Source organism: Amblyraja radiata, chromosome 13 (genome assembly GCF_010909765.2).
Source record: "Amblyraja radiata isolate CabotCenter1 chromosome 13, sAmbRad1.1.pri, whole genome shotgun sequence".
NCBI classification, from domain to species: domain Eukaryota; kingdom Metazoa; phylum Chordata; class Chondrichthyes; order Rajiformes; family Rajidae; genus Amblyraja; species Amblyraja radiata.
The window spans coordinates 14470375-14493287 of record NC_045968.1 but is presented as its reverse complement, the minus strand read 5'-3'; the positions used below and the strand labels follow the sequence as shown (position 1 = coordinate 14493287).

Here is a 22913-nt window from a genome sequence, read left to right as displayed (position 1 = left end):
ACTTGTTTGTAGTGGGGATCTGCCTTTATTCATGTTATGCTTTTATTTATTTACTTATTTTTGTTTACACAAATGTTGATGACCTCACAGGACGGTTGATGCATAATGAATGAGTGTATTCTGAACCATCTGACATGTTGTGGGTATATATGGGCCTGCACCTTGGTAGAATGTAGAGGTATTGCTGTCAAAATGTGCAGCTGTATTTGTGATCTGTTGTATTGTGAAGACATCAGCTGCCAAGGGGAGTTCAGGGAGGGTGGCTGAGGGTAACTTGTTATATATAAAAAACAAAATGGAGGGAAATGTAATGCATTGTGTCAGCTGTATTGTATCTTTCCTTCAATAAAAATATTTATTAAAAAAAATGAAATTATGTTCAAAGTCCCAAACTATACCATTATTACAGTTCAACTGTACTGAAGAAGATTATTGGACTTTGTACCTTAAGTTTCTTTAGAATCCATGCTTAAATTGAATTAGTACCCATAGGAAAGCATAATTTTGTATCAACATTTTTCTTCTTTAATATATGTTGCACTAACTAGCTTATTTAACCAGTTAAGTGCCACCCCTAAGTATGCTCTGGTCATGGCCAATAGTGAAAAAACTCAGCAGTGAACAGGTTAAATTTGTGTACAAAGAATAATATTTTGGTTATCTTCCAAGTTGGACACGTGCAATGGGAATAGGTCACTTGGTCCCTCCAGGCTCATCTCCACCTTCCTGTCCTTCCCTGCAATCTTTTCATCCCTTTGCTTGGGAATCAGTCATCTCCACCTCGCACGCTAATTTGGTAATCTCCACCTTGCACGCTAACTGGCCTGATTAACAATGGTAGTTTTGGAAATGAGTTGAAATATGTTCATTCCTTCGGGAAGACTGGGTCCCATTTTATTTCACCGCAAGGCACAATAGACAATAGGTGCAGGAGGCCCTTTCGGCCCTTCGAGCCAGCACCGCCATTCACTGATCATCCACACTCAGTAACCCCGTTCCTGCCTTTTCCCCCCATATCCCCCGACTCCTATCTTTAAGAGCTCAATCCAACTCTCTTGAAAGCATACAGAGAATTGGCCACCACTGCCTTCTGAGGCAGAGAATTCCAGATTCTCCAGATTGCAATTCCAGATTCACAACCCCCTGTGTGAAAAAGTTTTTTCCTCATCTGCGTTCTAAATGGCTTACCCATTATTCTTAGCACAAATAATAATTTTATCACAGCAGGTTTTTAATAAAACACTGACACTAAAGCACCATTGGTGTAATAATTTATTAGAAATCATAGTTTCTTCAAGTATACATGCTTGTTATCCACATCTTGTTTCTGGAGAGATATACACCAGTCACTTAACAGTAAGAAGCAGTGGTGTACAAAATGTATTCAAAGCTCCTTTAATAAATCTTGTAGTTTAAAAGCACTAAACTTGATGATTAACGAAGTATAAAATTTTTCAATTTTACATTCAAACACGTTGCACGATATCATTCTGTAATCAACTGTGGAATGAAGTCATTTAAAGCATTAGTCCATCTGCCATTTGGATACTAATCCATTAGAAATGAAGTAGATGAGCCGAGGCCAATTTACACACAAATTGTATAAAGCTGGGAATTTTCTTCTGGTAAATGGTCAATTCTAATTTCCCATTTTAAATAAAGAGCAGGTAAAACTACAGCTGTGGCCAGTGTAAAAATCCAATGTAAAACAAACCCCAAAACATTCCTCTATTTGGTAATAATGAAATATTGGCAACAATTCACTTGGAAAATACTAGTACAGTTTTTATTAAATTAAATCATAGCAATAGTGCAAGTTTATAGTTTTCATAACTTGCCTGTGTCTAAAGAAACTAAGATGATTGGAAATTTGATTTTTTTTAAACATATAAATAGAATTATATTATAATAGGAGTCCCATACTTTAATGGTTGGAGCCCATTACTTAGTCACTGTAATTGAATCTATTGTGTCAGTCTGAATCAACCAAGTGGCGATTGCATGATTATACAATCAGACTATTAAGAATTGTGCATGTCAAAAGGGGCAGAGCTGGATGTTTCATAAATTAAATATTCGGTAATGAGATAATGAAGTTTCAGTGATGGAAGCAAATGAATCATGATATGACTTAGTAATACTGAAATGAGTAGTTTCTACAATGCAGTTTGAACAAAATTTGTCAAACTGAAGAATTGACAATTAGAGCACCTTGAATGATATTTTGACCTTAAAGTTCCATGTGATGTCTATTTAAACCACCTATTCTGTTCATTATTCCTTCAACCACTTCACCGGCGTACCGTCCGGCACACTGTTTACACAATTGTGTGATGTTCCAGCATAATCTTTGCTCGCTTTTAGTTTGTAAAATAGGATTGTCAGCGTTGCCTGCTGGTTTAATTTAATGGAAGTGCATTGTACACGTGAGGAAAGGAGACAAGTGATTAGTAAACTTCCACATGAAAATGGACCTATGGAAATTTATGCTCGAGGGTGCGCAAATGAGTGCTTTCCCCGCAGATTAGAATATGAATGTAGGCTCAATGTGTGTTTGAATCCAGTATCGCACACTAGCAATTGGAAATTCATCTGAATGCAGATTTTATAATCTGATAATACTTTTTATTGACAAAATGCTGGAGTAACTCAGTTGGGACAGGCAGCACCTCTGAAGAAAAGGAATGGGCGATGTTTTGGGGCCGAGATGCTGCCTGTCCTGCTGAGTTACTCCAGCATTTTGTGCCCATCTTTGCTGTTAACCAGCATCTGCAGTTCCGTCCTATACGCAAGGTAGACAAAAATGCTGGAGAAACTCAGCGGGGTGAGGCAGCATCTATGGAGAGAAGGAATAGGCGATGTTTCGGGTCTCGACCCGAAACATCGCCTATTCCTTCTCTCCATAGATGCTGCCTCACCCCGCTGAGTTTCTCCAGCATTTTTGTCTACCTTCGATTTTCTTTTCCCAGCATCTGCAGTTCTTTCTTAAACATCCTATACGCAATACTTTTTTTTCCCCCCCCCAGTGTAACTGCCAATGTTTGAAACTATGAAAATTAATTTGTTTAATTAAACTGATTCTGACGTTATATAGAATTGAAAAGTGCCTCATCACATGGGATTGGTCACCCCATCCAGCAGTGACTACTTTTTCAACATCTCACTTTTGTTTAAAAAAAAAAAAGCATCTTTACAGGCTGCTCAATAGGGTCGTGAAAAGTCATTACTGTAGATAAAGGGACAAAGTTTGTATTGTTCCACATAGTACTGGGGCAGCAGTGGTGACAATTGCCGTCGGTGAGGTCATGGAACAAACATAAATTCTACCGCTGGCTCGCAATCAGCGGCTCGGCTGCAGGTACTGCTTCGTAAATACGTCCAATTCATTTTCTAGCCACGTTGCCTTGTTTCTGAAAGGAAAATGGTTTTGAAAATACATTCGCAATCGCAACAGCTTAACACAGAAACATAGAAAATAGGTGCAGGAGTAGGCCATTCGGCCCTTCGAGCCTGCACTCAATATGATCATGGCTGATCATCCAACTCAGTATCCTGTACCTGCCTTCTCTCCATACCCCCTGATCCCTTTAGCCACAAGGGCCACATCTATCTCCCTCTTAAATATAGCCAATGAACTGGCCTCAACTACCTTCTGTGGCAGAGAATTCCAGAGATTCACCACTCTCTGTGTGAAAAATGTTTTTCCCATCTCGGTCCTAAAAGAATTCCCCCTTATCCTTAAACTGTGACCTCTTGTTCTGGACTTCCCCAACATCGGGAACAATCTAGCCTGTCCAACCCCTTAAGAATTTTGTACGTTTCTATAAGATCCCCCCTCAATCTTCTAAATTCTAGCGAGTACAAGCCGAGTCTATCCAGTCTCTCTTCATATGAAAGTCCTGACATCCCAGGAATCAGTCTGGTGAACCTTCTCTGTACTCCCTCTATGACAAGAATGTCTTAAACCGAACAAACTCGCCCAAGTTGTTCTAACACTACCATGATAAATGAAAGATCAATGTGACTGTCTGTGTGTGTGGAAACGCAGGAGAGAGGAGAGTTCCACAAAATGTTCGCATGGATTTAGTGTGAAGGTCATATGATGAAAGAATGGAATGACTGGGCTTGTATTCAATGGAATTTAGAAGGAAGAGAGGGAATCTTATGGAACCATAAAAAATAATTAAGGGATTGGACAAGCGAGATGCAGGAAACGTGTTCCCAATGTTGGGGGAAGTCCAGAACCAGGGGGCACACTTTAAGAATAAGGGGTAGGCCATTTAGAACTGAGATGAGGAAAAACTTTTACACCCAGAGAGTTGTGAATCTGTGGAATTTTCTGCCACAGAAGGCTGTGGAGGCCAATTAACTGGATGCATTCAAAAGAGAGTTAGATAGAGCTCCTAGGGCTAATGGAATCGAGGGATATGGAGAGGAGGCAGGAACGGGGTACTGATTGTGGATGAGCAGCCATAATCATATTGAATGACAGTGCTGGCTCGAAGGGCCAAATGGCCTACTCCTATTGTCTATGTCTCTATCTATTTGTATCTATGTAAGTCAGGGGACTAAAGGAAATGAAGAGTGATAACTGGGGGTTTACGCACATTATAAAAGAGTGGGTGGTCTTTTAACGCATCTTGGTGATGTAATATTGCAGATGCTGGAATCTTAAGTGAAAAGAACAGACGACAGGAGGAACCCGGCAGCTCGGGCATAGTTAGTCGTAGTTGGGAAACCGACAGGCAGTGTTTTGGGTCAGGACCCTTCAGACGAGTGGAGATTGGATGGGGGAGGGGAAGGGGCAAGAGCTACAGAGGATAGGTGGAGGAGGAAATAGTAACAAAGATGTGCTCAAGGTTCTAGTATCTGCAGTTCCTTGTCAGTGTTTGTGTCATATACTTGGCTACATATTCACTATTCTTAAATTCCTTGGGGAAGAGGAAGGCCAGATTTGTTCATGAAGTAGTCTATATAAGAAACACAAAAGGCCTGTTATACTGTGGTCCAAAAGCACCGATTCTGTGCCCGTTTCAATGATATCTATCGTGGGACAACGCGGGGAGAACAATAGTTGACCATTAGTTGAGAGAGAAGGTGATGATTGTTGTCGCCAACGGCAAGGTTTAAACCCAACACGACTTTCAAAAGGAAAGGAATCTGTTTGATCCCAATTACAATAGACAATAGGTGCAGGAGTAGGCCATTCAGCCCTTTGAGCCAGCACCACCATTCAATGTGATCATTACACAGGATGGGAATTAATTTAGGGTTGGACAAGAATATACATGGATTAACTTTTGGGCTCTGAAATGTTTAAAAACATTCCTTACCCTGAATTAAAGTAGGTTTTATGAAAATATAAAAAGAATCACTACCTCAGAAGCTTTGATCGGTTTTGTGTAGATTCAAGGAGTTCAATTTTTTTGTTGAGTTCGGAGATTTGTTCTTCTAAGTTTTTCTCGGTGATGTCCACCTGCTGGCAGAGTCGAGCAAATGTGCTGCTCATTTCCCTGGAGAAACGACAGTGAATGGAGCAGGCATAAGAAATTAAACAAATACTGTACGGATTGCATATGGGTTTTAAAATATTTTTGTCCAATTTTTTTAAATCTTGTACACCAAGGTTAAATATTTTGCCAGCGAACCTTGCATTTATTGGAGATCTGTCACAGCAGGGATTATTAGTCACCTTTTTCTCCGCACGGCACGGTGGCGCAGCGGTAGAGTTGCTGCCTTACAGCGCCAAGAGACCTGGGTTGGATCCTGGCTAAGGGTGCTTGTCTGTACGGAGTTTGTACATTCTCCGTGACCAGGTCGTTTTTTTTTTTTTAGAACATCAGTTTCCTCCCAAGCTCCAAAGACATACAGGTTTGTAGGTTAATTGGCTTGGTATAAATGTAAAAGTTGTCCCTGGTGGAGGATAGTCTTAAGGTGCAGGGATCGCTGATCGGCGCGGACTTGGGCAGCTGAAGGGCCTGTTTCCACGCTGTATATCTAAAGCTACACAACATTTCCTACCAGCGTGGTCCAAGGAGCTGGGGGGCAACATGGAGCGCGGCCCACCGTAGCACACCTGACTGAATGGCTTTGGCAGCTCTTCATCACGTTCCCTGGATACCAAAGCTGGCACAGTTACTGAAGCTTGCTGTATGTTGATGAAGCCCAATTAAAACCATTTACAGTCTTAAAGTAAAGAGACAAGCTCCATTTGCCGTTCTCCCAACTGGCAATATGAGTTTGGAGAATGAACATTCATTCAGACACAACTACATCCAGTGCACCTTTGTTTAAGAAAGAACTGCAGATGCTGGAAAAATCGAAGGTCGACAAAAATGCTGGAGAAACTCAGCGGGTGAGGCAGCATCTATGGAGAGAAGGAATAGGCGACGTTTCGGGTCGAGACCCTTCTTCAAGAATCAGTGTTACAATGTGTTCTTGGAGAAGGGTCTCGACCCGAAACGTCGCCTATTCCTTCTCTCCATAGATGCTGCCTCACCCGCTGAGTTTCACCAGCATTTTTGTCTACATTCCAGTGCATCTTTTGTGCTTTATAAGGAATGCTAATGCTTTGACAATTTTTCTTACTTCCTGGTTACAAAGATTTCTTGTGTCCTGCATTTGAAATGAAGGTGATGCAAATATATCAAACTCAGTTGGTATTGACCAGACCTCCACAAACTCATAGAGGGTCACCCTGTATTGCCACTGTAACACCTCCACAGTCCTGTATTCTAGTTTAGATCACTGCCCTAAGATTTTTATTGCCACACCACTGCCTTCAAATCTTTCTCTCTCCAAAGACACTGCATAAAACTGACCCATTTGATACCTACTGCCTTGGTTTCTCCTGTGCCAGGGTTTGCTTAGCTGTGCACCTCTGAAGACTAATGCGATGTAAAGCCATGTTGGAGATGCCATAATAAGGCGAGCTATTGGAACAGCCAATTCTTCAAAGGACCAAATGCAAGTTCAAGGTAAGAGGTAAACTCAGCTTCAAACTCGCAGGAGAGCATCAGATACAGTATCTAAGTAGATAAAGCATCTTGCTAAAGTTCAAATTTAAGAAACCAAATGTCTGTGATGGGTCAGGAGCAGGAAATTGATCTTGTCCTTGGGGCGAGGTCAACAGAAATGGTTGCACAGGTGGGGGAAGAAAGGATCAATGCCAGCCTCACAGTCATTTTTAAAAACAAGAACACAGCGTTTGATCCCACCACTGGCCACATCTTCCCATCTCCTCCTTGTCTGCTTTCTGCAGAGACCGCTCCCTCCGTAACTCCTTGGTCAATTCGTCCCTTCCCACCCAAACCACCCCCTCTCCGGTCAGGTGAGGGGGTGGTTTGGGTGGGAAGCAGTCTTCCAGGTGAGGCAGAGGTTCACCTGCACCTCCTCCAACCTTATCTATTGCATCCGCTTCTCTAGATGTCAGCTGCTCTACATCGGTGAGACTAACCATATAACAATTACAGCACGGAAACAGGCCATCTCGACCCTTCTAGTCCGTGCCGAACACGTATTCTCCCCTAGTCCCATATACCTGCGCTCAGACCATAACCCTCCATTCCTTTCCCGTCCATATAACTATCCAATTTATTTTTAAATGATAAAAACGAACCTGCCTCCACCACCTTCCCTGGATGCTCATTCCACACAGCTACCACTCTCTGAGTAAAGAAGTTCCCCCTCATGTTACCCCTAAACTTCTGTCCCTTAATTCTCAAGTCATGTCCCCTTGTTTGAATCTTCCCTACTCTCAGTGGGAAAAGCTTATCCACGTCAACTCTGTCTATCCCTCTCATCATTTTAAAGACCTCTATCAAGTCCCCCCTTAACCTTCTGCGCTCCAAAGAATAAAGCCCTAACTTGTTCAACCTTTCTCTGTAACTTAGTTGCTGAAACCCAGGCAACATTCTAGTAAATCTCCTCTGTACACTCTCTATTTTGTTGACATCCTTCCTATAATTAGGCGACCAAAATTGTACCCCATACTCCAGAATTGGCCTCACCAATGCCTTGTACAATTTTAACATTACATCCCAACTTCTATACTCAATGCTCTGATTTATAAAGGCCAGCACACCAAAAGCTTTCTTTACCTCCCTATCTACACGAGATCCACTTTCAGGGAACTGTGCACAGTTATTCCCAGATCCCTCTGTTCACCTGCATTCTTCAATTCCCTACCATTTACCATGTACGTCCTATTTTGATTTGTCCTGCCAAGATGTAGCACCTCACACTTATCAGCATTAAACTCCATCTGCCATCTTTCAGTCCACTCTTCCAACTGGCATAAATCTCTCTGTAGACTTTGAAAATCTACTTCATTATCCACAACCCCACCTATCTTAGTATCATCTGCATACTTACTAATCCAATTTACCACACCATCATCCAGATCATTGATGTACATGACAAACAACAGTGGACCCAACACAGATCCCTGTGGAACCCCACTAGTCACTGGCCTCCAACCTGACAAACAACCATCCACCATTACTCTCTGGCGTCTCCCATTCAGCCACTGTTGAATCCATCTTGCTACTCCACCATTAATACTCAACCATTGAACCTTCTTAACCAACCTTCCATGAGGAACCTTGTCAAAGGCCTTACTGAAGTCCATATATACAACATCCACTGCTTTACCCTCATCAATTTTCCGAGTAACCTCTTCAAAAAATTCAAGAAGATTAGTCAAACATGACCTTCCAGGCACAAATCCATGTTGACTGTTCCTAATCAGACCCTGTTTATCCAGATGCTTATATATATTATCTCTAAGTATCCTTTCCATTAATTTGCCCACCACTGACGTCAAACTAACAGGTCTATAATTGCTAGGTTTACTCTTAGACCCCTTTTTAAACAATGGAACAACATGCGCAGTACGCCAATCCTCCGGCACTATTCCCGTTTCTAATGACATTTGAAATATTTCTGTCATAGCCCCTGCTATTTCTACACTAACTTCCCTCAATGTCCTAGGGAATATCCTGTCCGGACCTGGAGACTTATCCACTTTTATATTTCTCAAAAGTGTCAGTACTTCCTCCTCTTTGAATCTCATAGTTTCTATAGCTACTCTACTTGTTTCCCTTACCTCACATAATTCAATATCCTTCTACTGGGTGAATACCGAAGAAAAGAAATTGTTCAATATCTCCCCCATCTCTTTTGGCTCTGCAGATAGCTGTCCACTCTGACTCTCTAATGGACCAATTTTATCCCTAAGCGTAGGCTTGGCGATCGCTTCGCTGAACACCTCCGCTCGGTTCGCAATAACCAACCTGATCTCCCGGTGGCTCAGCACTTCAACTCCCCCTCCCATTCCCAATCCGTCCTTTCTGTCCTGGGCCTCCTCCATGTCCAGAGTGAGGCCCACCGTAAATTGGAGGAGCAGCACCTCATATTTTGCTTTGGCAGTTCGCACCCCAGCGGTATGAACATTGACGTCTCCAATTTCAGGTAGTCCCTACTTTCTCCTCCCCTTCCCAGCTCTCCCTCAGCCCACTGGCTCCACCTCTTCCTTTCTTCTTCCCACTCGCCCCCACCCTCACATCAGTCTGAAGAAGGGTTTTGACCCGAAACGTTGCCCATTTCCTTCATAACTCCATAGATGTTGCCTCACCCGCTGAGTTTCTCCAGCATTTTTGTCTACCTGCCATTAGACATGCTGCCGTTCACCAACAGCTACGCAATCTTCCAGCAGGAGGGGAAAGCTCCAAGCTACTTCAAAGGGAAGTCACTGTGCTGATGGGTGAGAGTGATTGTACGTGGGGTTTGAGGAGTACTCACTGACTGACTTGATGACTACAATTAGCGCTGGTGAAGCTGACCACCATCTGCAGCTTCTCCGTGGCGTAGTCTACAAACTGCCGCTTGAACGTCCTCTCCTTTGCCTTTGTCGTCCACGTCAGCCGTTCGTACATGTACAATAAGCTGTAGAGACTGAGAGCCACAGCTATGAGCCTCCAGCCCACAGCCCGGAAAATCTAGGTGAGAAATCACAAAGAACGATTTACAAACGTGATACACTTATGCAAAAACCCTGTATGAATTTAGTACACAAATTGTCTCTTCATCCAGACAGAATAATGGAAGGGCAATTTTAATTTTGTCTAACCAGCGTATAGGTTTCAGGTGAAAACCCATGCATCATGTTTTTATAACAGCTAAACTTCTGTTTGTTAGATATTTCTAATATTTGTTCGGCAATTATTATATTCCTAAAATGACAGCCATTACAGCTTTTTCAGGTGTGTACAGCTACTTGCAGCTGCTACTTGCAGCTTTTCACTGTACCTCAGTACACGTGACAATAAACTAAACCAACTAGCAATGAAGAAAAATGTTTTCTCATGACTTGCCATTAACTTGTAGGATGGTGGGGGTTGGGAGAGGGGTGGGAAAATTATCAAGCCAAACCTGTGGCGTTTCATCTTGAGTCTTGCAGGGTACATTCGTCATTCGGAGCAGCATGGCGGCGTGGTGGTAGAGTTGCTGCCTTACAGCGCCAGAGACCCGGGTTCCATCCCGACTACGGGTGCTGGCTGTAGGGAGTTGTTCATACATTCTCCCTGTGACTGCCTGGATTTTCTCCGGGTGCTCCGGTTTCCTCCCACAGTCCAAAGACGTGCAGGTTTGTAAGTTAATGAGTATCTGTAAATTGTCTCTACTGTGCAGGGCCTGCTAATCAGCACAGTCTCGGGGCCGAAGGGCCTGTTTCTGTGCTATATCTCCAATTCCTAAATCTCCTGCGGGCATGTCTGGGAAAAGTATAATTTGGCTAATACAATATTTTAAACTCACTGTGGCACTTCTCCTCAAAGTGGCTGTGTTCGAATTTGAAGGCAATCAGTGCATAATACAAGTATAACCCTCGATGAACCTTCAACAACTTCTAGGACATTATTCATTTTGCAAATCAAAAAATAGCTATTGTATTATTTACTTGAAGGTCAGTAATATAAAGGAGTGGGCAAGTTAAACAAAGCTATAGCGTACCAAGTCACAACTATGGAAGTCAAAGGAAAGATTACTGGTGCAGGTGATATGGTGGTAAGCTGCGTGCCTGAGGCCATAGCGATGGTTGGTTTAAATGCATGACACCACCTTAACGTAATATAAAGAGCTACTTGCCACTCCTCCAACGACGACAACGCCTACTGACGTCCGCGACGTGAGAGAGGCCAGCCCCGTCACCAAGGAGATCATCATTTCTTCCTGAACCACGTTTTCCTGTCCATGTGCTGGAACGCTGGCTGTGGTCGGCGTCACTGGGAACGGCCGAAGGAACTGAGAGACAACAGTGAGACCGTGAACAAATTCAAATTACATTGTAGTTTCAAGAAAATCAAGCCAATGCTATGTGAAAGGTGCCAAATGCAGTCAGTCAAGTTCAAGTGAGTTTTGCCACGTGTACTGAGGTACAGTGAAAAGCTTTTGTTGCGTGCGAACCAACCAGCAGAGAGAATACATGATTACAATAGACAATAGGCGCAGGAGTAGGCCATTCAGCCCTTCGAGCCAGCACCACCATTCAATGTGATCATGGCTGATCATCCACAATCAGTACCCCGTTCCTGCCTTCTCCCCATATCCCCTGACTCCGCTATTTTTAAGAGCCCTATCTAGCTCTCTCTTGAAAGTATCCAGAGAACCGACCTCCACCGCCCTCTGAGGCAGATAATTCCACAGACTCACAACTCTCTGTGAGAAAAAGCGTTTCCTCGTCTCCGTTCTAAATGGCTTACCCCTTATTCTTAAACTGTGGCCCCTGGTTCTGGACTCCCCCAACATCAGGAACATGTTTCCTGCCTCTAGCGTGTCCAAACCCTTAATAATCTTATATGTTTCAACAAGATCCACTCTCATCCTTCTAAACTCCAGAGTATACAAGCCCAGCCGCTCCATTATCTCAGCATATGACAGTCCCGCCATCCCGGGAATTAACCTGGTGAACCTACGCTGCACTCCCTCAATAGCAAGAATGTCCTTCCTCAAATTAGAGGACCAAAACTGCACACAATACTCCAGGTGTGGTCTCACTAGGGCCCTGTACTACTGCAGAAGGAATCGACCTATTGGTTGCTGTAGCAGTCAAGATTTAAAAACTGGAGTGAATGTAATATGTGAATGTAGATCTGCTCCTGTGGCTAACACACAAATAGTCACCTGCGTGGGGTGTAATCTTGGCAAAATATTGCTCTGCAGTTGCTGAACGATGCATCTATCTGTTCTTTCCACCAAAGTATGATTTTTCTATAAAATGTTGCTCTGTATAAAGTATACTTTGCTATTTACAAAATACTAAATGTAGTTGAATTAGATATATTTAAAACAAAATCTTTAAAATCTCTTCCAGAGGACAGGTTTAAGGTGAGGGACAAAGATGAATAGGAACCTTTGGGATAACTTTATGTTACACCGAGGGTGATGGGCGTGTGGAATGAGCTGCCAGAGGGGGTAGTTGAGGCAGGGAGTATCACAGCGTTTAAACAACATTCGGACAGGTACATGGGTAGAATAGGTTTAGAGGGATCTGGGCCAAACGCAGGCAGGTGAATCTCGTGTAGATGGGGTATATTGGTCGGCGTGGGCATGTGGCCCTGTTTCCGTGCTGCATGACTCTATATACTACAAGGACCTCAAAATTCCAACGAGATGAATTGAAACTGCACTGAAAGAGTTTTGATTTTTCTACTGTCATTTAGATCAGATTACAAAAACATCATAATGGTAGATGTGTAAACATCTGCCTGAAAGACTTACTGGTACACATACAGCAAGTGCAAATCAAATGGTTTAAACTTGGTGGCCATTTGGAACTGGCCTTCAGTTGATGTATTGAATGGTGAGGGTGGAGCGAGTCTGTGTTGGTCACCGTTCAGGGTCTAAACTGACTCTAGCTTGTGGGTACAATAAACTGCAGATGCTGCTTTACAAAAACCAAAGACGCAAAGTGCTCTTGTAGCTCAGCGGGTCAGGCAGCATCTGTGGAGAACATGGATAGGTGACGTTTCACAGAGTGCTGGAGTAACTCAGCGGGTCAGGCAGCATCTGTGGAGGACATGGATAGGTGACGTTTCGAGTCGGGACCTTTGTTTAGACTGAGTGTAGTAGGAGGAGAGAGAAAAGCTAGAGGTGAGGTTGGAGCAGGGCAAGTGAGAGGTGGATACAGGTGAGAGAAGATGGTTGGCAGATGGTTGGACAAAAGCCAGAGATGGGAAGAAGACAAGGGGTTGCGAGATAAGGAAAAGAAGTGTGAAATACAAAATCCTCACCGCAGGAGTGAACATTATTTATGGGCAATGATACCACTTCTAGTTGCAGTCTCAGAAATGCAGAGGAAAGCTGGTTGCTGTCTACCCATTCTCTCAAGAGCAATTAGTAGGAGTGTACAATCTGAACCAATGTAGAGATGATAGACCTCAAATCACACAAAGCTTCAATTCCAAAATGAAAAAAAGACTGTTTTTGAAATTTTATAGTTTTAAAGTGGTACAGTTGCTGCCTTACTGCGCCAGAGACCCAGGTTCAATCCTGACTATGGGTGCTGTCTGTGTGGAGTTCGTAGGTTCTCTCTGTGACCGCGTGGGTTTTCTCCGGGTGCTCCGGTTTCCCTCCCACACCCCAAAGACGTACAGGTTTGTAGGTAAATCGGTAGAATTGTTAAATTGTCCCGCATATGTAAGATAGTGCTTGTGTATGGGGTGATTGCTGGTCGGCATGGAGTCGGGGGGGCCGAATGGCCTTTTCCCAAGCTGTATCTCTGAAGTCTAAATTGATTACACAAAATGTAACTCCCCCATCAGGTGAGTGTGGCAGCTTACCTGGGAACTGGGGTCGGCCAGTCCCAGCAGGGCTTGGCGGGCATTCTTGGGTCCCAGGAAGCGACTGACCAGTGACGTCCAGCCAAGAGAGAATTGGAACTCAATGTTTTCCTGGAAATCTGCACAGATCTTGTCGCAATTCAGATCGTAACTGAGATCAAACTTGTGATAGGGTAGAAGTTCACTGACTTGATTCTGGACATTCACTGGAAGCAGCGTTTTGAGATTTCCTGGAAAATATACAGACTCCGATCAATATTTAATAAATTAACTGCCAACTTAGAGCGGTCTCGGTGGCGTAGCGGTAGAGTTGCTGCCTTACAACGAATGCAGCGCCCGAGACCTGGGTTCAATCCCGTCTACGGGTGCTGTCTGTACGGAGTTTGTATGTTCTCCTCGTGACCTGCGTGGGTTTTCTCCGACATCTTTGGTTTCATCCCATACTCCAAAGACGTACAGGTTTGTAGGGTTAATTGACTTGGTAAATGTAAAAATTGTCCCTAGTGGGTGTAGGATGGTGTTAATGTGCGGGGATCGCTGGTCGGCGCGGAATCGGGCCAAAGGGCCTGCTTCCTCACTGTATCTCTAAACTAAACCTTAATAGAAAAACTAACACCAGCATCGCAGTGGAAAACTGTTAATTACGTCATGACCATCTACCAAAAGCTGGTTAGTTCACATCAAGCAAAATCTAACTAGTTTCTCTTAATTCTAAAGCAAAAGATTATATTTTCTAGGTTTAGGTTTATTATCATCAAAGTTTTGTTTCGCTTGCTATCCAAATAGATCAGATAATAACCATACATAAATGCAATCAAGTCTAACTCCAGCACAATAGGTAGAGCAAAGGGGAAGATACAGAGTGCAGAATATAGTTCTCAGCATTGTAGCGCATCAGTTCCAGAGACAAAGTCCAATGTCCACAATGAGGTAGAGGTGAATCGGACATCACCCTTGCTTATGGAAGGACTGTTCAGAAGCCTGATAACAGAGGGGAAGAAGCTGTTCCTGAGTCTGGTGGTGCGCGCTTTCAAGCTTCTGTACCTTCTGCCGGACGGGAACGGGGAGAAGAAGGAGTGGGACAAGTCTTTGATTATGTTCGCTGCTTTTACGGGGCAGCGTTTCTTTGAAAATTTGGTAATTAAACAGATTAAGAAAATTCTAGTCTCCTTTGCTATTTAAAAAATATATATTATGGACATAAATCTGCATCGTTTACATCTCCTCAAGTTCCAGGACTTTAAATGACTGGAAACAAGTGAGAATTAATTATTTGACCTGCTTTAGGCGCAGAGAATTCCCTGTGTAACATTATCTTTACCATGGATGTCCAGTCCCTTCATAGCTTACATGTAATACCCTCACCATCTCACCAGGACAGCTTCACCCCCCAAACAACAGATTGGGCTTTTATGTAATTAGCTCAGGATGTATGAGGGTTTGTGGAGCAGGGGTGGGGGTGGGGACCAGTACTGTCCCCAGGGGTGGGGGTGGGTCTGGTTCCTTAGAGTATCAGTCACGTACTTGAAGAGAGTGGATACTTCATTAGTTCATAAGTGATAAGGAGCAGAATCAGGCCATTCAGCCCATCATGTCCGCACCGCCATTCAAACATGGCTGATCTATTTTTCCCTCTCAACCCCATTCTTCTGCCCATAACCTCCGACACCGGTACTAATCAGGAACCTGTCAATCTCCACCTTAAAAATACCACAGCCGTCTGCGGCAATGAATTCCACACATTCACCACCCTCTGACTAAAGAAATTCCTCCTCATCTCCTTTCTAAAGGTACATCCTTTTATTCGAAGGCTGTGCCCTCTGGTCCTAGACTCTCCCACTATTGGAAACATCCTCTCCACATCCACTCTATCCGGGCCTTTCACTATTCTAGCAAGTCCAACAGACAGTCACAACTCAGATCCGCACATCCTGCTGCTTAATTCAGAAGCCGAGTTGGGCCGTGCCTTAACATACAAACCTATCATTTGCAACTGTGCAGTCTGCAGCGCTGCAAGCACTGCGTTGGAGCAGCGATCAGCCAGATTCCTCCCCAGTCCATCCTCGATGTGTTTGTGCAGGTCCTGCAGAGGAATCGCAACAAATGGATAGAAGGTACAGTGAAACTCTTTGTTTTTACATACAGTGCACAAAAGATTCGCCGACAGTTACAAAAGTAAACATCGTTGGTCACTTCATCGTCCCCCCATCCCCCACCACCACCAGTACCTCTTGTTTATTTAGTCACATGAAAACCCACTCAACTCTCATTATGCAGTCTGAAAAAGAGTCCCGCCACAAAGCATCACCTACTCCTTCTCCCCAGAGACGCTGCCTGACCCGCTGAGTTACGCCAGCACTCTGTGAAACGTCACCTATCCATGTTCTCCACAGATGCTGCCTGACCCGCTGAGTTATTCCAGCTTTGTGTCTGTTTTCACTCAACATTTGAATTTATTTCACAAGAGGCCACATGCTATAGACCATCGATTAATTTGTTTGCTTACGTTTTTATAAAACTTCACGACTGAAGGAGAAGAGTGGAAGTCGCCCCGAAACTCATCGACCAATACAGAGAGGCGGCAGATTTCATCCGTCATTGCAGCCGAAACCTGAAATAACACTCGTGTTAAACAGTCAAACTGTTTCCAAGTGAGCTCCTCCTAATTATTTACAAGACTGTTAAAAATAGTTTAACTTAGAAAGTTTATAAGTAATCCCCAAAACACAAATGGCTTCTGCTCAGGACCATGGCTGGTGCCTGACTATTAGATTTTCTAGACCATTGTATGTAATTTTCTGTTAATATTTCAACACAATTTTAATTTACTTTTTGGGGGGGTGGGGGTGAAGGAGATGATATAATACTGTAATACATTTCGCAGTAAACTCAGATTCAAATCACAGTGGTAGTGTCAAATCAGAGCACAAATCAGCTATTCCTTCACTCCATAGATGCTGCCTCACTCTCTGAGTTACTCCAGCATTTTTGTCTACCTTCGATTTTTCCAGCATCTGCAGTTCATTCTTAAACAGTGGTAGAGTTGCTGCCTCACAGCACCAGAGACCCGGGTTCGATCCCAACTACACGTGCAGTCTTTACAGAGTTTGTACATGCTGCCCCCTATGAAGGGCTTGTTTCCGCGCTGTATCTCTAAAGTCTGAAGTTATTGTGAACATTACCTAGTCAGCCAGATGAGGAACTATCAGAATTCCTGAATAGTTGGAAAGCAGATTATTGGAGTTTAATCGTTTTGAGATACAATTTCAATCAGGGGACTTATGTATAACAAGTTTTTAAAACATGTTATTTAGTTTTAATATTTTGGTTAATCTCAGAAATGACCAAAGATAAAATGGAGTGTAATAGTTACAACTAGAGAGCAGTCCGGAGCTACTATTTACCTCATTGGAGACTCTTGGATTATCTTTGATCATACTTAATCTTGCACTAAATGTTATAACCCTTTAGCATGTATCTGTACACTGTGAACGTCTCGATTGTAATCATGTATAGTCTTTCTGCTGACTGGTTAGCATGCAACAAAAGCTGTTCACTGTACCTCGGTACACGTGTTTCATCAGGGACTGGATTGTTTTTACTGTTATTATGTGTGAAATGTTTTAAGTTTCATGTGCGATGCTCCGGTATTCCCTGGGAAACGTCTTCTCATTTTGCACTGTACAACTGTTGCTTTGCAAGATGACAATAAAGGTTGATTGATTGATTGATTGATTGATTGGTGACAATAAACTCAAACTGAAAAGCTAACAACATTTACTGATGAGGGAAGTTCTCACCTTCACTTCTACTTCTTCTGTCACCATTTTGATTTTTCTCTTACAATCCTCTGAGAGGAACGTCAGTTGACTGCGTACAAACTCCAGCCGGTCGAGGTGGTCCTCGCGTTCCTCCAGTGAAAACACTCTGACAGCAGAGACGCCTTTGTGTTAAATTATCATCGAGTTTCGGGAATATCTGCTCTTAATTCAATTCGTACAAATTCTCCCAAACCATTGTACAGTACCCTCGCTGTTGAATCCCATATTAAGCTGGGGGGGGGGGGGGGGGGGGGTTCCTCAATTTTCACAAAACCCATTCTCCAAAAACAAGCTGTCAATGTCAACTAGGGATGCCATTATATTTAAATAAACAGATTGATCCTTCACCACAGAATTTGGAGATAAAACTTTCATTCTGCCGGCCTTATCAATAACTAAAGACTACCTCTCCCGACATGCTCTTCTTTAAATATGGGCAGAAATTCCTGCTGCAGATGGACAGGTTACAATCTGCAACAGGAACGGACACTTGGAAATATCTTCAATGGGGCTGAACATCTGAAGCCATTTCACAAGAACCTTCACAGCTAAAATCTGAAACTGAGTTTCAGATCAATCTGGATAAATGACCAAAATCGCTACCAAAGAAAGAAGTTTTAAGAAGTACATTGGAGGAGAAAGGGAATTTCAATGTCGAAGAAGAAGACCGTTTGGAAGTATCGTCAATGGAGTGGCAATTAAAACATGGAGGTGCGCAAAATGCCCAATTTAGAGGAGTACTGGTCTCCAATTTTCTTAAATAAAAGGATGGAAGCTTGTGCAGAGGGAGAACAAGGAGGGAAGAGACAAAGACTTTAAGACTTTTGCCTTCCATCACAGTGAGAAGGTGCCTGGTGGCCTCACTGTGGTGGATGTTAAATTTGTGTTTGTGTGTTTTTGTCATTTTATTGTATGTATTGCACGAGGTGTGGCCTCGCCAGCACCTTGTGCGATCGTGCCAATGCTTCCTTATTTCTAAATCCCATCCCTCTTGCAATTAAGGTTAACATGCCATTGGCCAACCACTTGTTGCACTTGCCAGCTAAATGCTTTATTACTCATTCACAAGATCACCTACATCCCTCTGCCATCTCTTCATTGACAGAACGCTTCTGCGTATTGGCATCAGACGTTTCCCACCTTAACCTCCATTTACTAAGTTTTCATTAATTGGCTTCCTCGTGTTATCTTTGGCCTGTTGCAGAGTGCAAATATCCTCACTGCAACACATCCTCACACACATTTTCATGTCGATCAGTAAGATCGATCATGTTGGACTTAGTGCAAGCTCAGCTCCACAAGCCCAGCATTTACACTTTATTCCTTGGATGGCAGGAGGCTGAGGGGTGATCTTGTAAAGACATATAAGATCATAAGGGGAGCAGATACGGTGAATGTACAGGTAGACAAAAATGCTGGAGAAACTCAGCGGGTGAGGCAGCATCTATGGAGCGAAGGAAATAGGCGACTTTTCGGGTCGAGACCCTTCTTCAGACTGATGTGAGGGTGAGCGGGAAGAAGACAGGAAGAGGCGGAGACAGTGGGCTGAGGGAGAGCTGGGAAGGGGAGGAAAAAGTAGGGACTACCTGAAATTGGAGAAGTCAATGTTCATACCGCTGGGGTCTAAACTGCCCAAGCAAAATATGAGGTGAATGTACAGAGTATTTTATCCAGAGTATGGGATCAAGAACCAGAGGTTTAAGGTGAGAGGGGAAAGATTTAATAGGAACCCGAGGGACAATTGCTTCCCCTGGAGGTGGGTGTATGGAACGAGGTGCCAGAGGAGGTTGCTGAGGCAGGTACTATAACAACATTTAAAAGACATTTTGATGGTACATAGAATGGAAAGGTTTAGAGGACAGGAGCCAAACACAAGCAGGTAACGTAGATGGAGCATCTTGGCCAGCATGGACAGGTTGGGCCGAATGGCCCGTTTCTGTGCTGTATTACTGATATCATGACATATTGGACATTTTCTAATTTTGTTGTGGATGAGCAGGCAGGTGGAGGAGCAGCAAGATTGGCTCGGCTGTAACAGCTGAAATGAAATTTAATGCTTCATGGAATTCATCTCCACCCCAACAATTAATTAAATATTTAGCATTCCGCCTCAACATTCCTCAGTGATAAAGCTTTCCCAAGCTAACCCCGTGCACATAAATCATGCCACCAGGGGCCTTGGCTTACCTCTTCTCTGCCGCAACGACATTGATGGAGTCCATGATTTGTTTCACAGTGTCAATGATCTGTTTAGCTCTGATCGTGTGCTGTTCAAATTTTGTTTTCACTGCTGACTGCGAGATGCATTCCTGCGAGGGCCAAGCGGGGGGACACATTACTGTGAACCTGCCACTGTTCACGCTGTACAATGACTGCGCAGCTGCTCAGAGACCGACTTGCTGCTGGTCACCAACAGAAAGGTGCAGAAACTTCAACAGAACACACAGCACTAAATTATAAACTCAAATCATAAATGCAAACAGTCAGCAGCAAGGCGGGCCCAGAGATCTGCATTCACAGTAATGTGTTTAAAATTATATACCAGTGTAAAATAACAGAAAGCATTGCTGATAATACGTAAAGGGGGTGAGGACTAGGTCTGACCTAGTGGCCGAGGCGATTAAATTGGGCTTCCTCGTGCAGAGTGTGGTGATCATTATGGAAGCTTCGAGCAAGAACGGAGACGAGGAAACACTTTTTCCACACAGAGAGTTGCGAGTCTGTGGAATTCTCTGCCTCAGGGCGGTGGAGGCCGGTTCTCTGGATACTTTCAAGAGAGAGCTAGATTGGGCTCTTACAGATTGCGGAGTCAGGGGATATGGGGAGAAGGCAGGAGAGGGGTACTGATTGCGGATGATCAGCCATAATCATATCGAATGGCGGTGCTGGGCCGAATGGCCTATTGCTGCACCTATTGTCTGTAACTCAGGTGATATGTCACAACTGGGACAATTAAAATTAACTATCTCATAAAAAATACATTCCCTATTTGTTCTTACCAGAACATAGAACAGTAAAGCCCTTCGGCCACAAGGTCAGTGCCGACAATGATGCCAAGACCAATTCTTATCTGCCTGCACGTGGTCCATATCCCTCCGTGCCCTGCATATCCCTGTGCCAATTAAACGGCTCTTAAAACACCACCATCATATCTGCCTCCAACCCCACCACTCAGTGCCCTCTGTGTAAAGAGTTGCCCCGCACATCTCCTTTAAACCTTGCACCTCTCACCTTAAGGCTATGTCCTCTGGTATTTGACATTCCCATCCAGGGAATAGGGCTCTGAACGACGACCCCATCTATGCCTCACCACAACTCTGTCATTAGCGTTGTGTTTTCACATTTGATACAGTTACATACTCTGACCACCGGATGGCTTTCTAATTAGCGTGACAACATCTTCAGTTTGCTTCACAGAAAATTTCAGCACTTTTGCTGTCTATGTTTTTCTCTTTCATCCATTTCAAAGCCATGTTTAAACATACTTTGGCAATTCTCACCCGTCTCTAACTTTTTCCTTTGTACTATAGTGCCCTCCATAATGTTTGGGACAAAGACCCATCATTTATTTGCTTCTGTACACCACAATTTGAGATTTGTAATAGAAAAAAATCACATGTGCACATTGTCAGATTTTAATAAAGGCCATTTTTATACATTTTGGTTTCTCCATGTAGAAATTACAGCAGTGTTTATACACACTCCCCCAATTTCAGGGCACCATGTTTGGGACACAGCAATGTCATGTAAATGAAAGTAGTCATGTTTAGTATTTTGTTGCATATCCTTTGCATGCAATGACTGCTTGAAGTTTGCGATTCATGGACATCACCAGTTGCTGGGTGTCTTCTTTGGAGGTGCTCAAATAGTTTTATTCTTGTTTCTCAGTCTCATAATGGCTTCTTTGACTTTCATTGGCACAAAAGCAATAAAAGTTTCCAAAGGTGATGGAAAGACTGGAGGAATAACTAGATGCTGCGAGCTCTCTTATACCTGCATTAAGGAGGCATTTAAACACACCTGAGCAATTACAAACACCTGTGAAGCCATGTATCCCAAACATTATGGTGCCCTGAAATGGGGGGACTATGGATAAACACAGCTGTAATTTCTACATGGTGAAACCAAAATGTATAAAAATGGCCTTTATTAAAATCTGACAATGTGCACTTTAACCACATGTGATTTTTTCTATTACAAATCTCAAATTGTGGAGTACAGAGGCAAATAAATAAATGATGGGTCTTTGTCCCAAACATTATGGAGGACTCTGTAGGTGTCTTATCAAGTTTTTCTTTCAACCCTGCATTTATTATATTAATGAAAGCTTTACTTTTAAATTGCTTATGCATCAGAATTTCACACATTTGACAACCACTGGATAAGAAGTGCATTCATGCGATTTACAAGCCCTTCAGGATTGAGGATGATTTGCTGCTACTCATTCTTTTGGGGTTCAAAAGCAACGGGTGAGGCAGGCGCGGAATGACGAGGCAGTTGAATAGTTTGAAGTCATCTCTCCTTCTACCTTTAACTACCTTCCATTCCAGATGTTCCTTCTCCACTTTGAGAGGCCGAGAGTCAGTTGGGATCCTACCCGTTTCCTAATATACCCTTTGTAAACATTCTTTGATCTTCACCTGGTAATCTCTTCTTGTGACAGAGCCTGAAATAGACTTTTAGGCATCGATTCAGGTTTGGTGTTTAGGCATTTGGTGCTGGCCATGTGAAAGATATGCCTTGCCCATCGGAGTGAAGTCCTGACCTAAAACATCGCCTATCCATGCGCTCCAGAGAATGCTGCCTGACTTGCTGAGTGGTTTCTATATTGAGTGAATTTAGCGCCTCAATATTCAGAGTATTGGGCCGGAGAAGAATGCTGACATTGGATCACTTGTCCTGGCAGTGGATGTAATGCAGGCAGTGTTGGTGTTATCGTTACAGCGCTCTGAAGTATCTGCTATTGATAGTCCAAGTCTCAGAAACATGGATAGGTTTGAAGAAGGGTCACCCACTCCTTCTCTTCAGAGATGCTGCCTGGCCCGCTGAGTTGCTCCAGCATTTTGTGCCTACGCAGAAACATGCAGCAGTGCAGGGACCATTGCTGCCCAGTAGACAAAGAGGTCAGCTTTAAGGCCCTGGTCCACAATCTTCACACACCATATCCCCCGTCTGTGCTGGGACATTGAAGAAGATGGTGACCGTGGCCTTACTGGCTGGTCACACTCATCTGTGTGTCTTTTGTCCATCTAAT

The 22913-nt window shown here is 43.4% G+C and overlaps 1 protein-coding gene across 5 annotated transcripts in view; it reads right to left on the bottom strand.

The window, feature by feature from the left end:
- Window positions 1–1255: 1255 nt before the first annotated feature.
- mfn1 (mitofusin 1) overlaps window positions 1256–22913 on the bottom strand; it is a 43429-nt gene continuing 21771 nt past the window's right edge. For 4 of the 5 annotated variants that reach the window (XM_033031280.1, XM_033031281.1, XM_033031283.1 and 1 more), the window contains 9 exons: window positions 19847–19968; window positions 17639–17765; window positions 16345–16449; window positions 15819–15921; window positions 13839–14068; window positions 11146–11301; window positions 9802–9998; window positions 5379–5513; window positions 2966–3410 (listed from right to left, as the gene is read on the bottom strand). In XM_033031280.1, coding sequence (XP_032887171.1) covers window positions 3341–3410; window positions 5379–5513; window positions 9802–9998; window positions 11146–11301; window positions 13839–14068; window positions 15819–15921; window positions 16345–16449; window positions 17639–17765; window positions 19847–19968 — 1245 coding nt within the window. In that variant the 3' untranslated portion in view covers window positions 2966–3340. Of the gene's footprint in view, window positions 3411–5378; window positions 5514–9801; window positions 9999–11145; window positions 11302–13838; window positions 14069–15818; window positions 15922–16344; window positions 16450–17638; window positions 17766–19846; window positions 19969–22913 lie in introns of all 5 variants that reach the window. The other variant, XM_033031279.1, reaches the window with a different exon arrangement.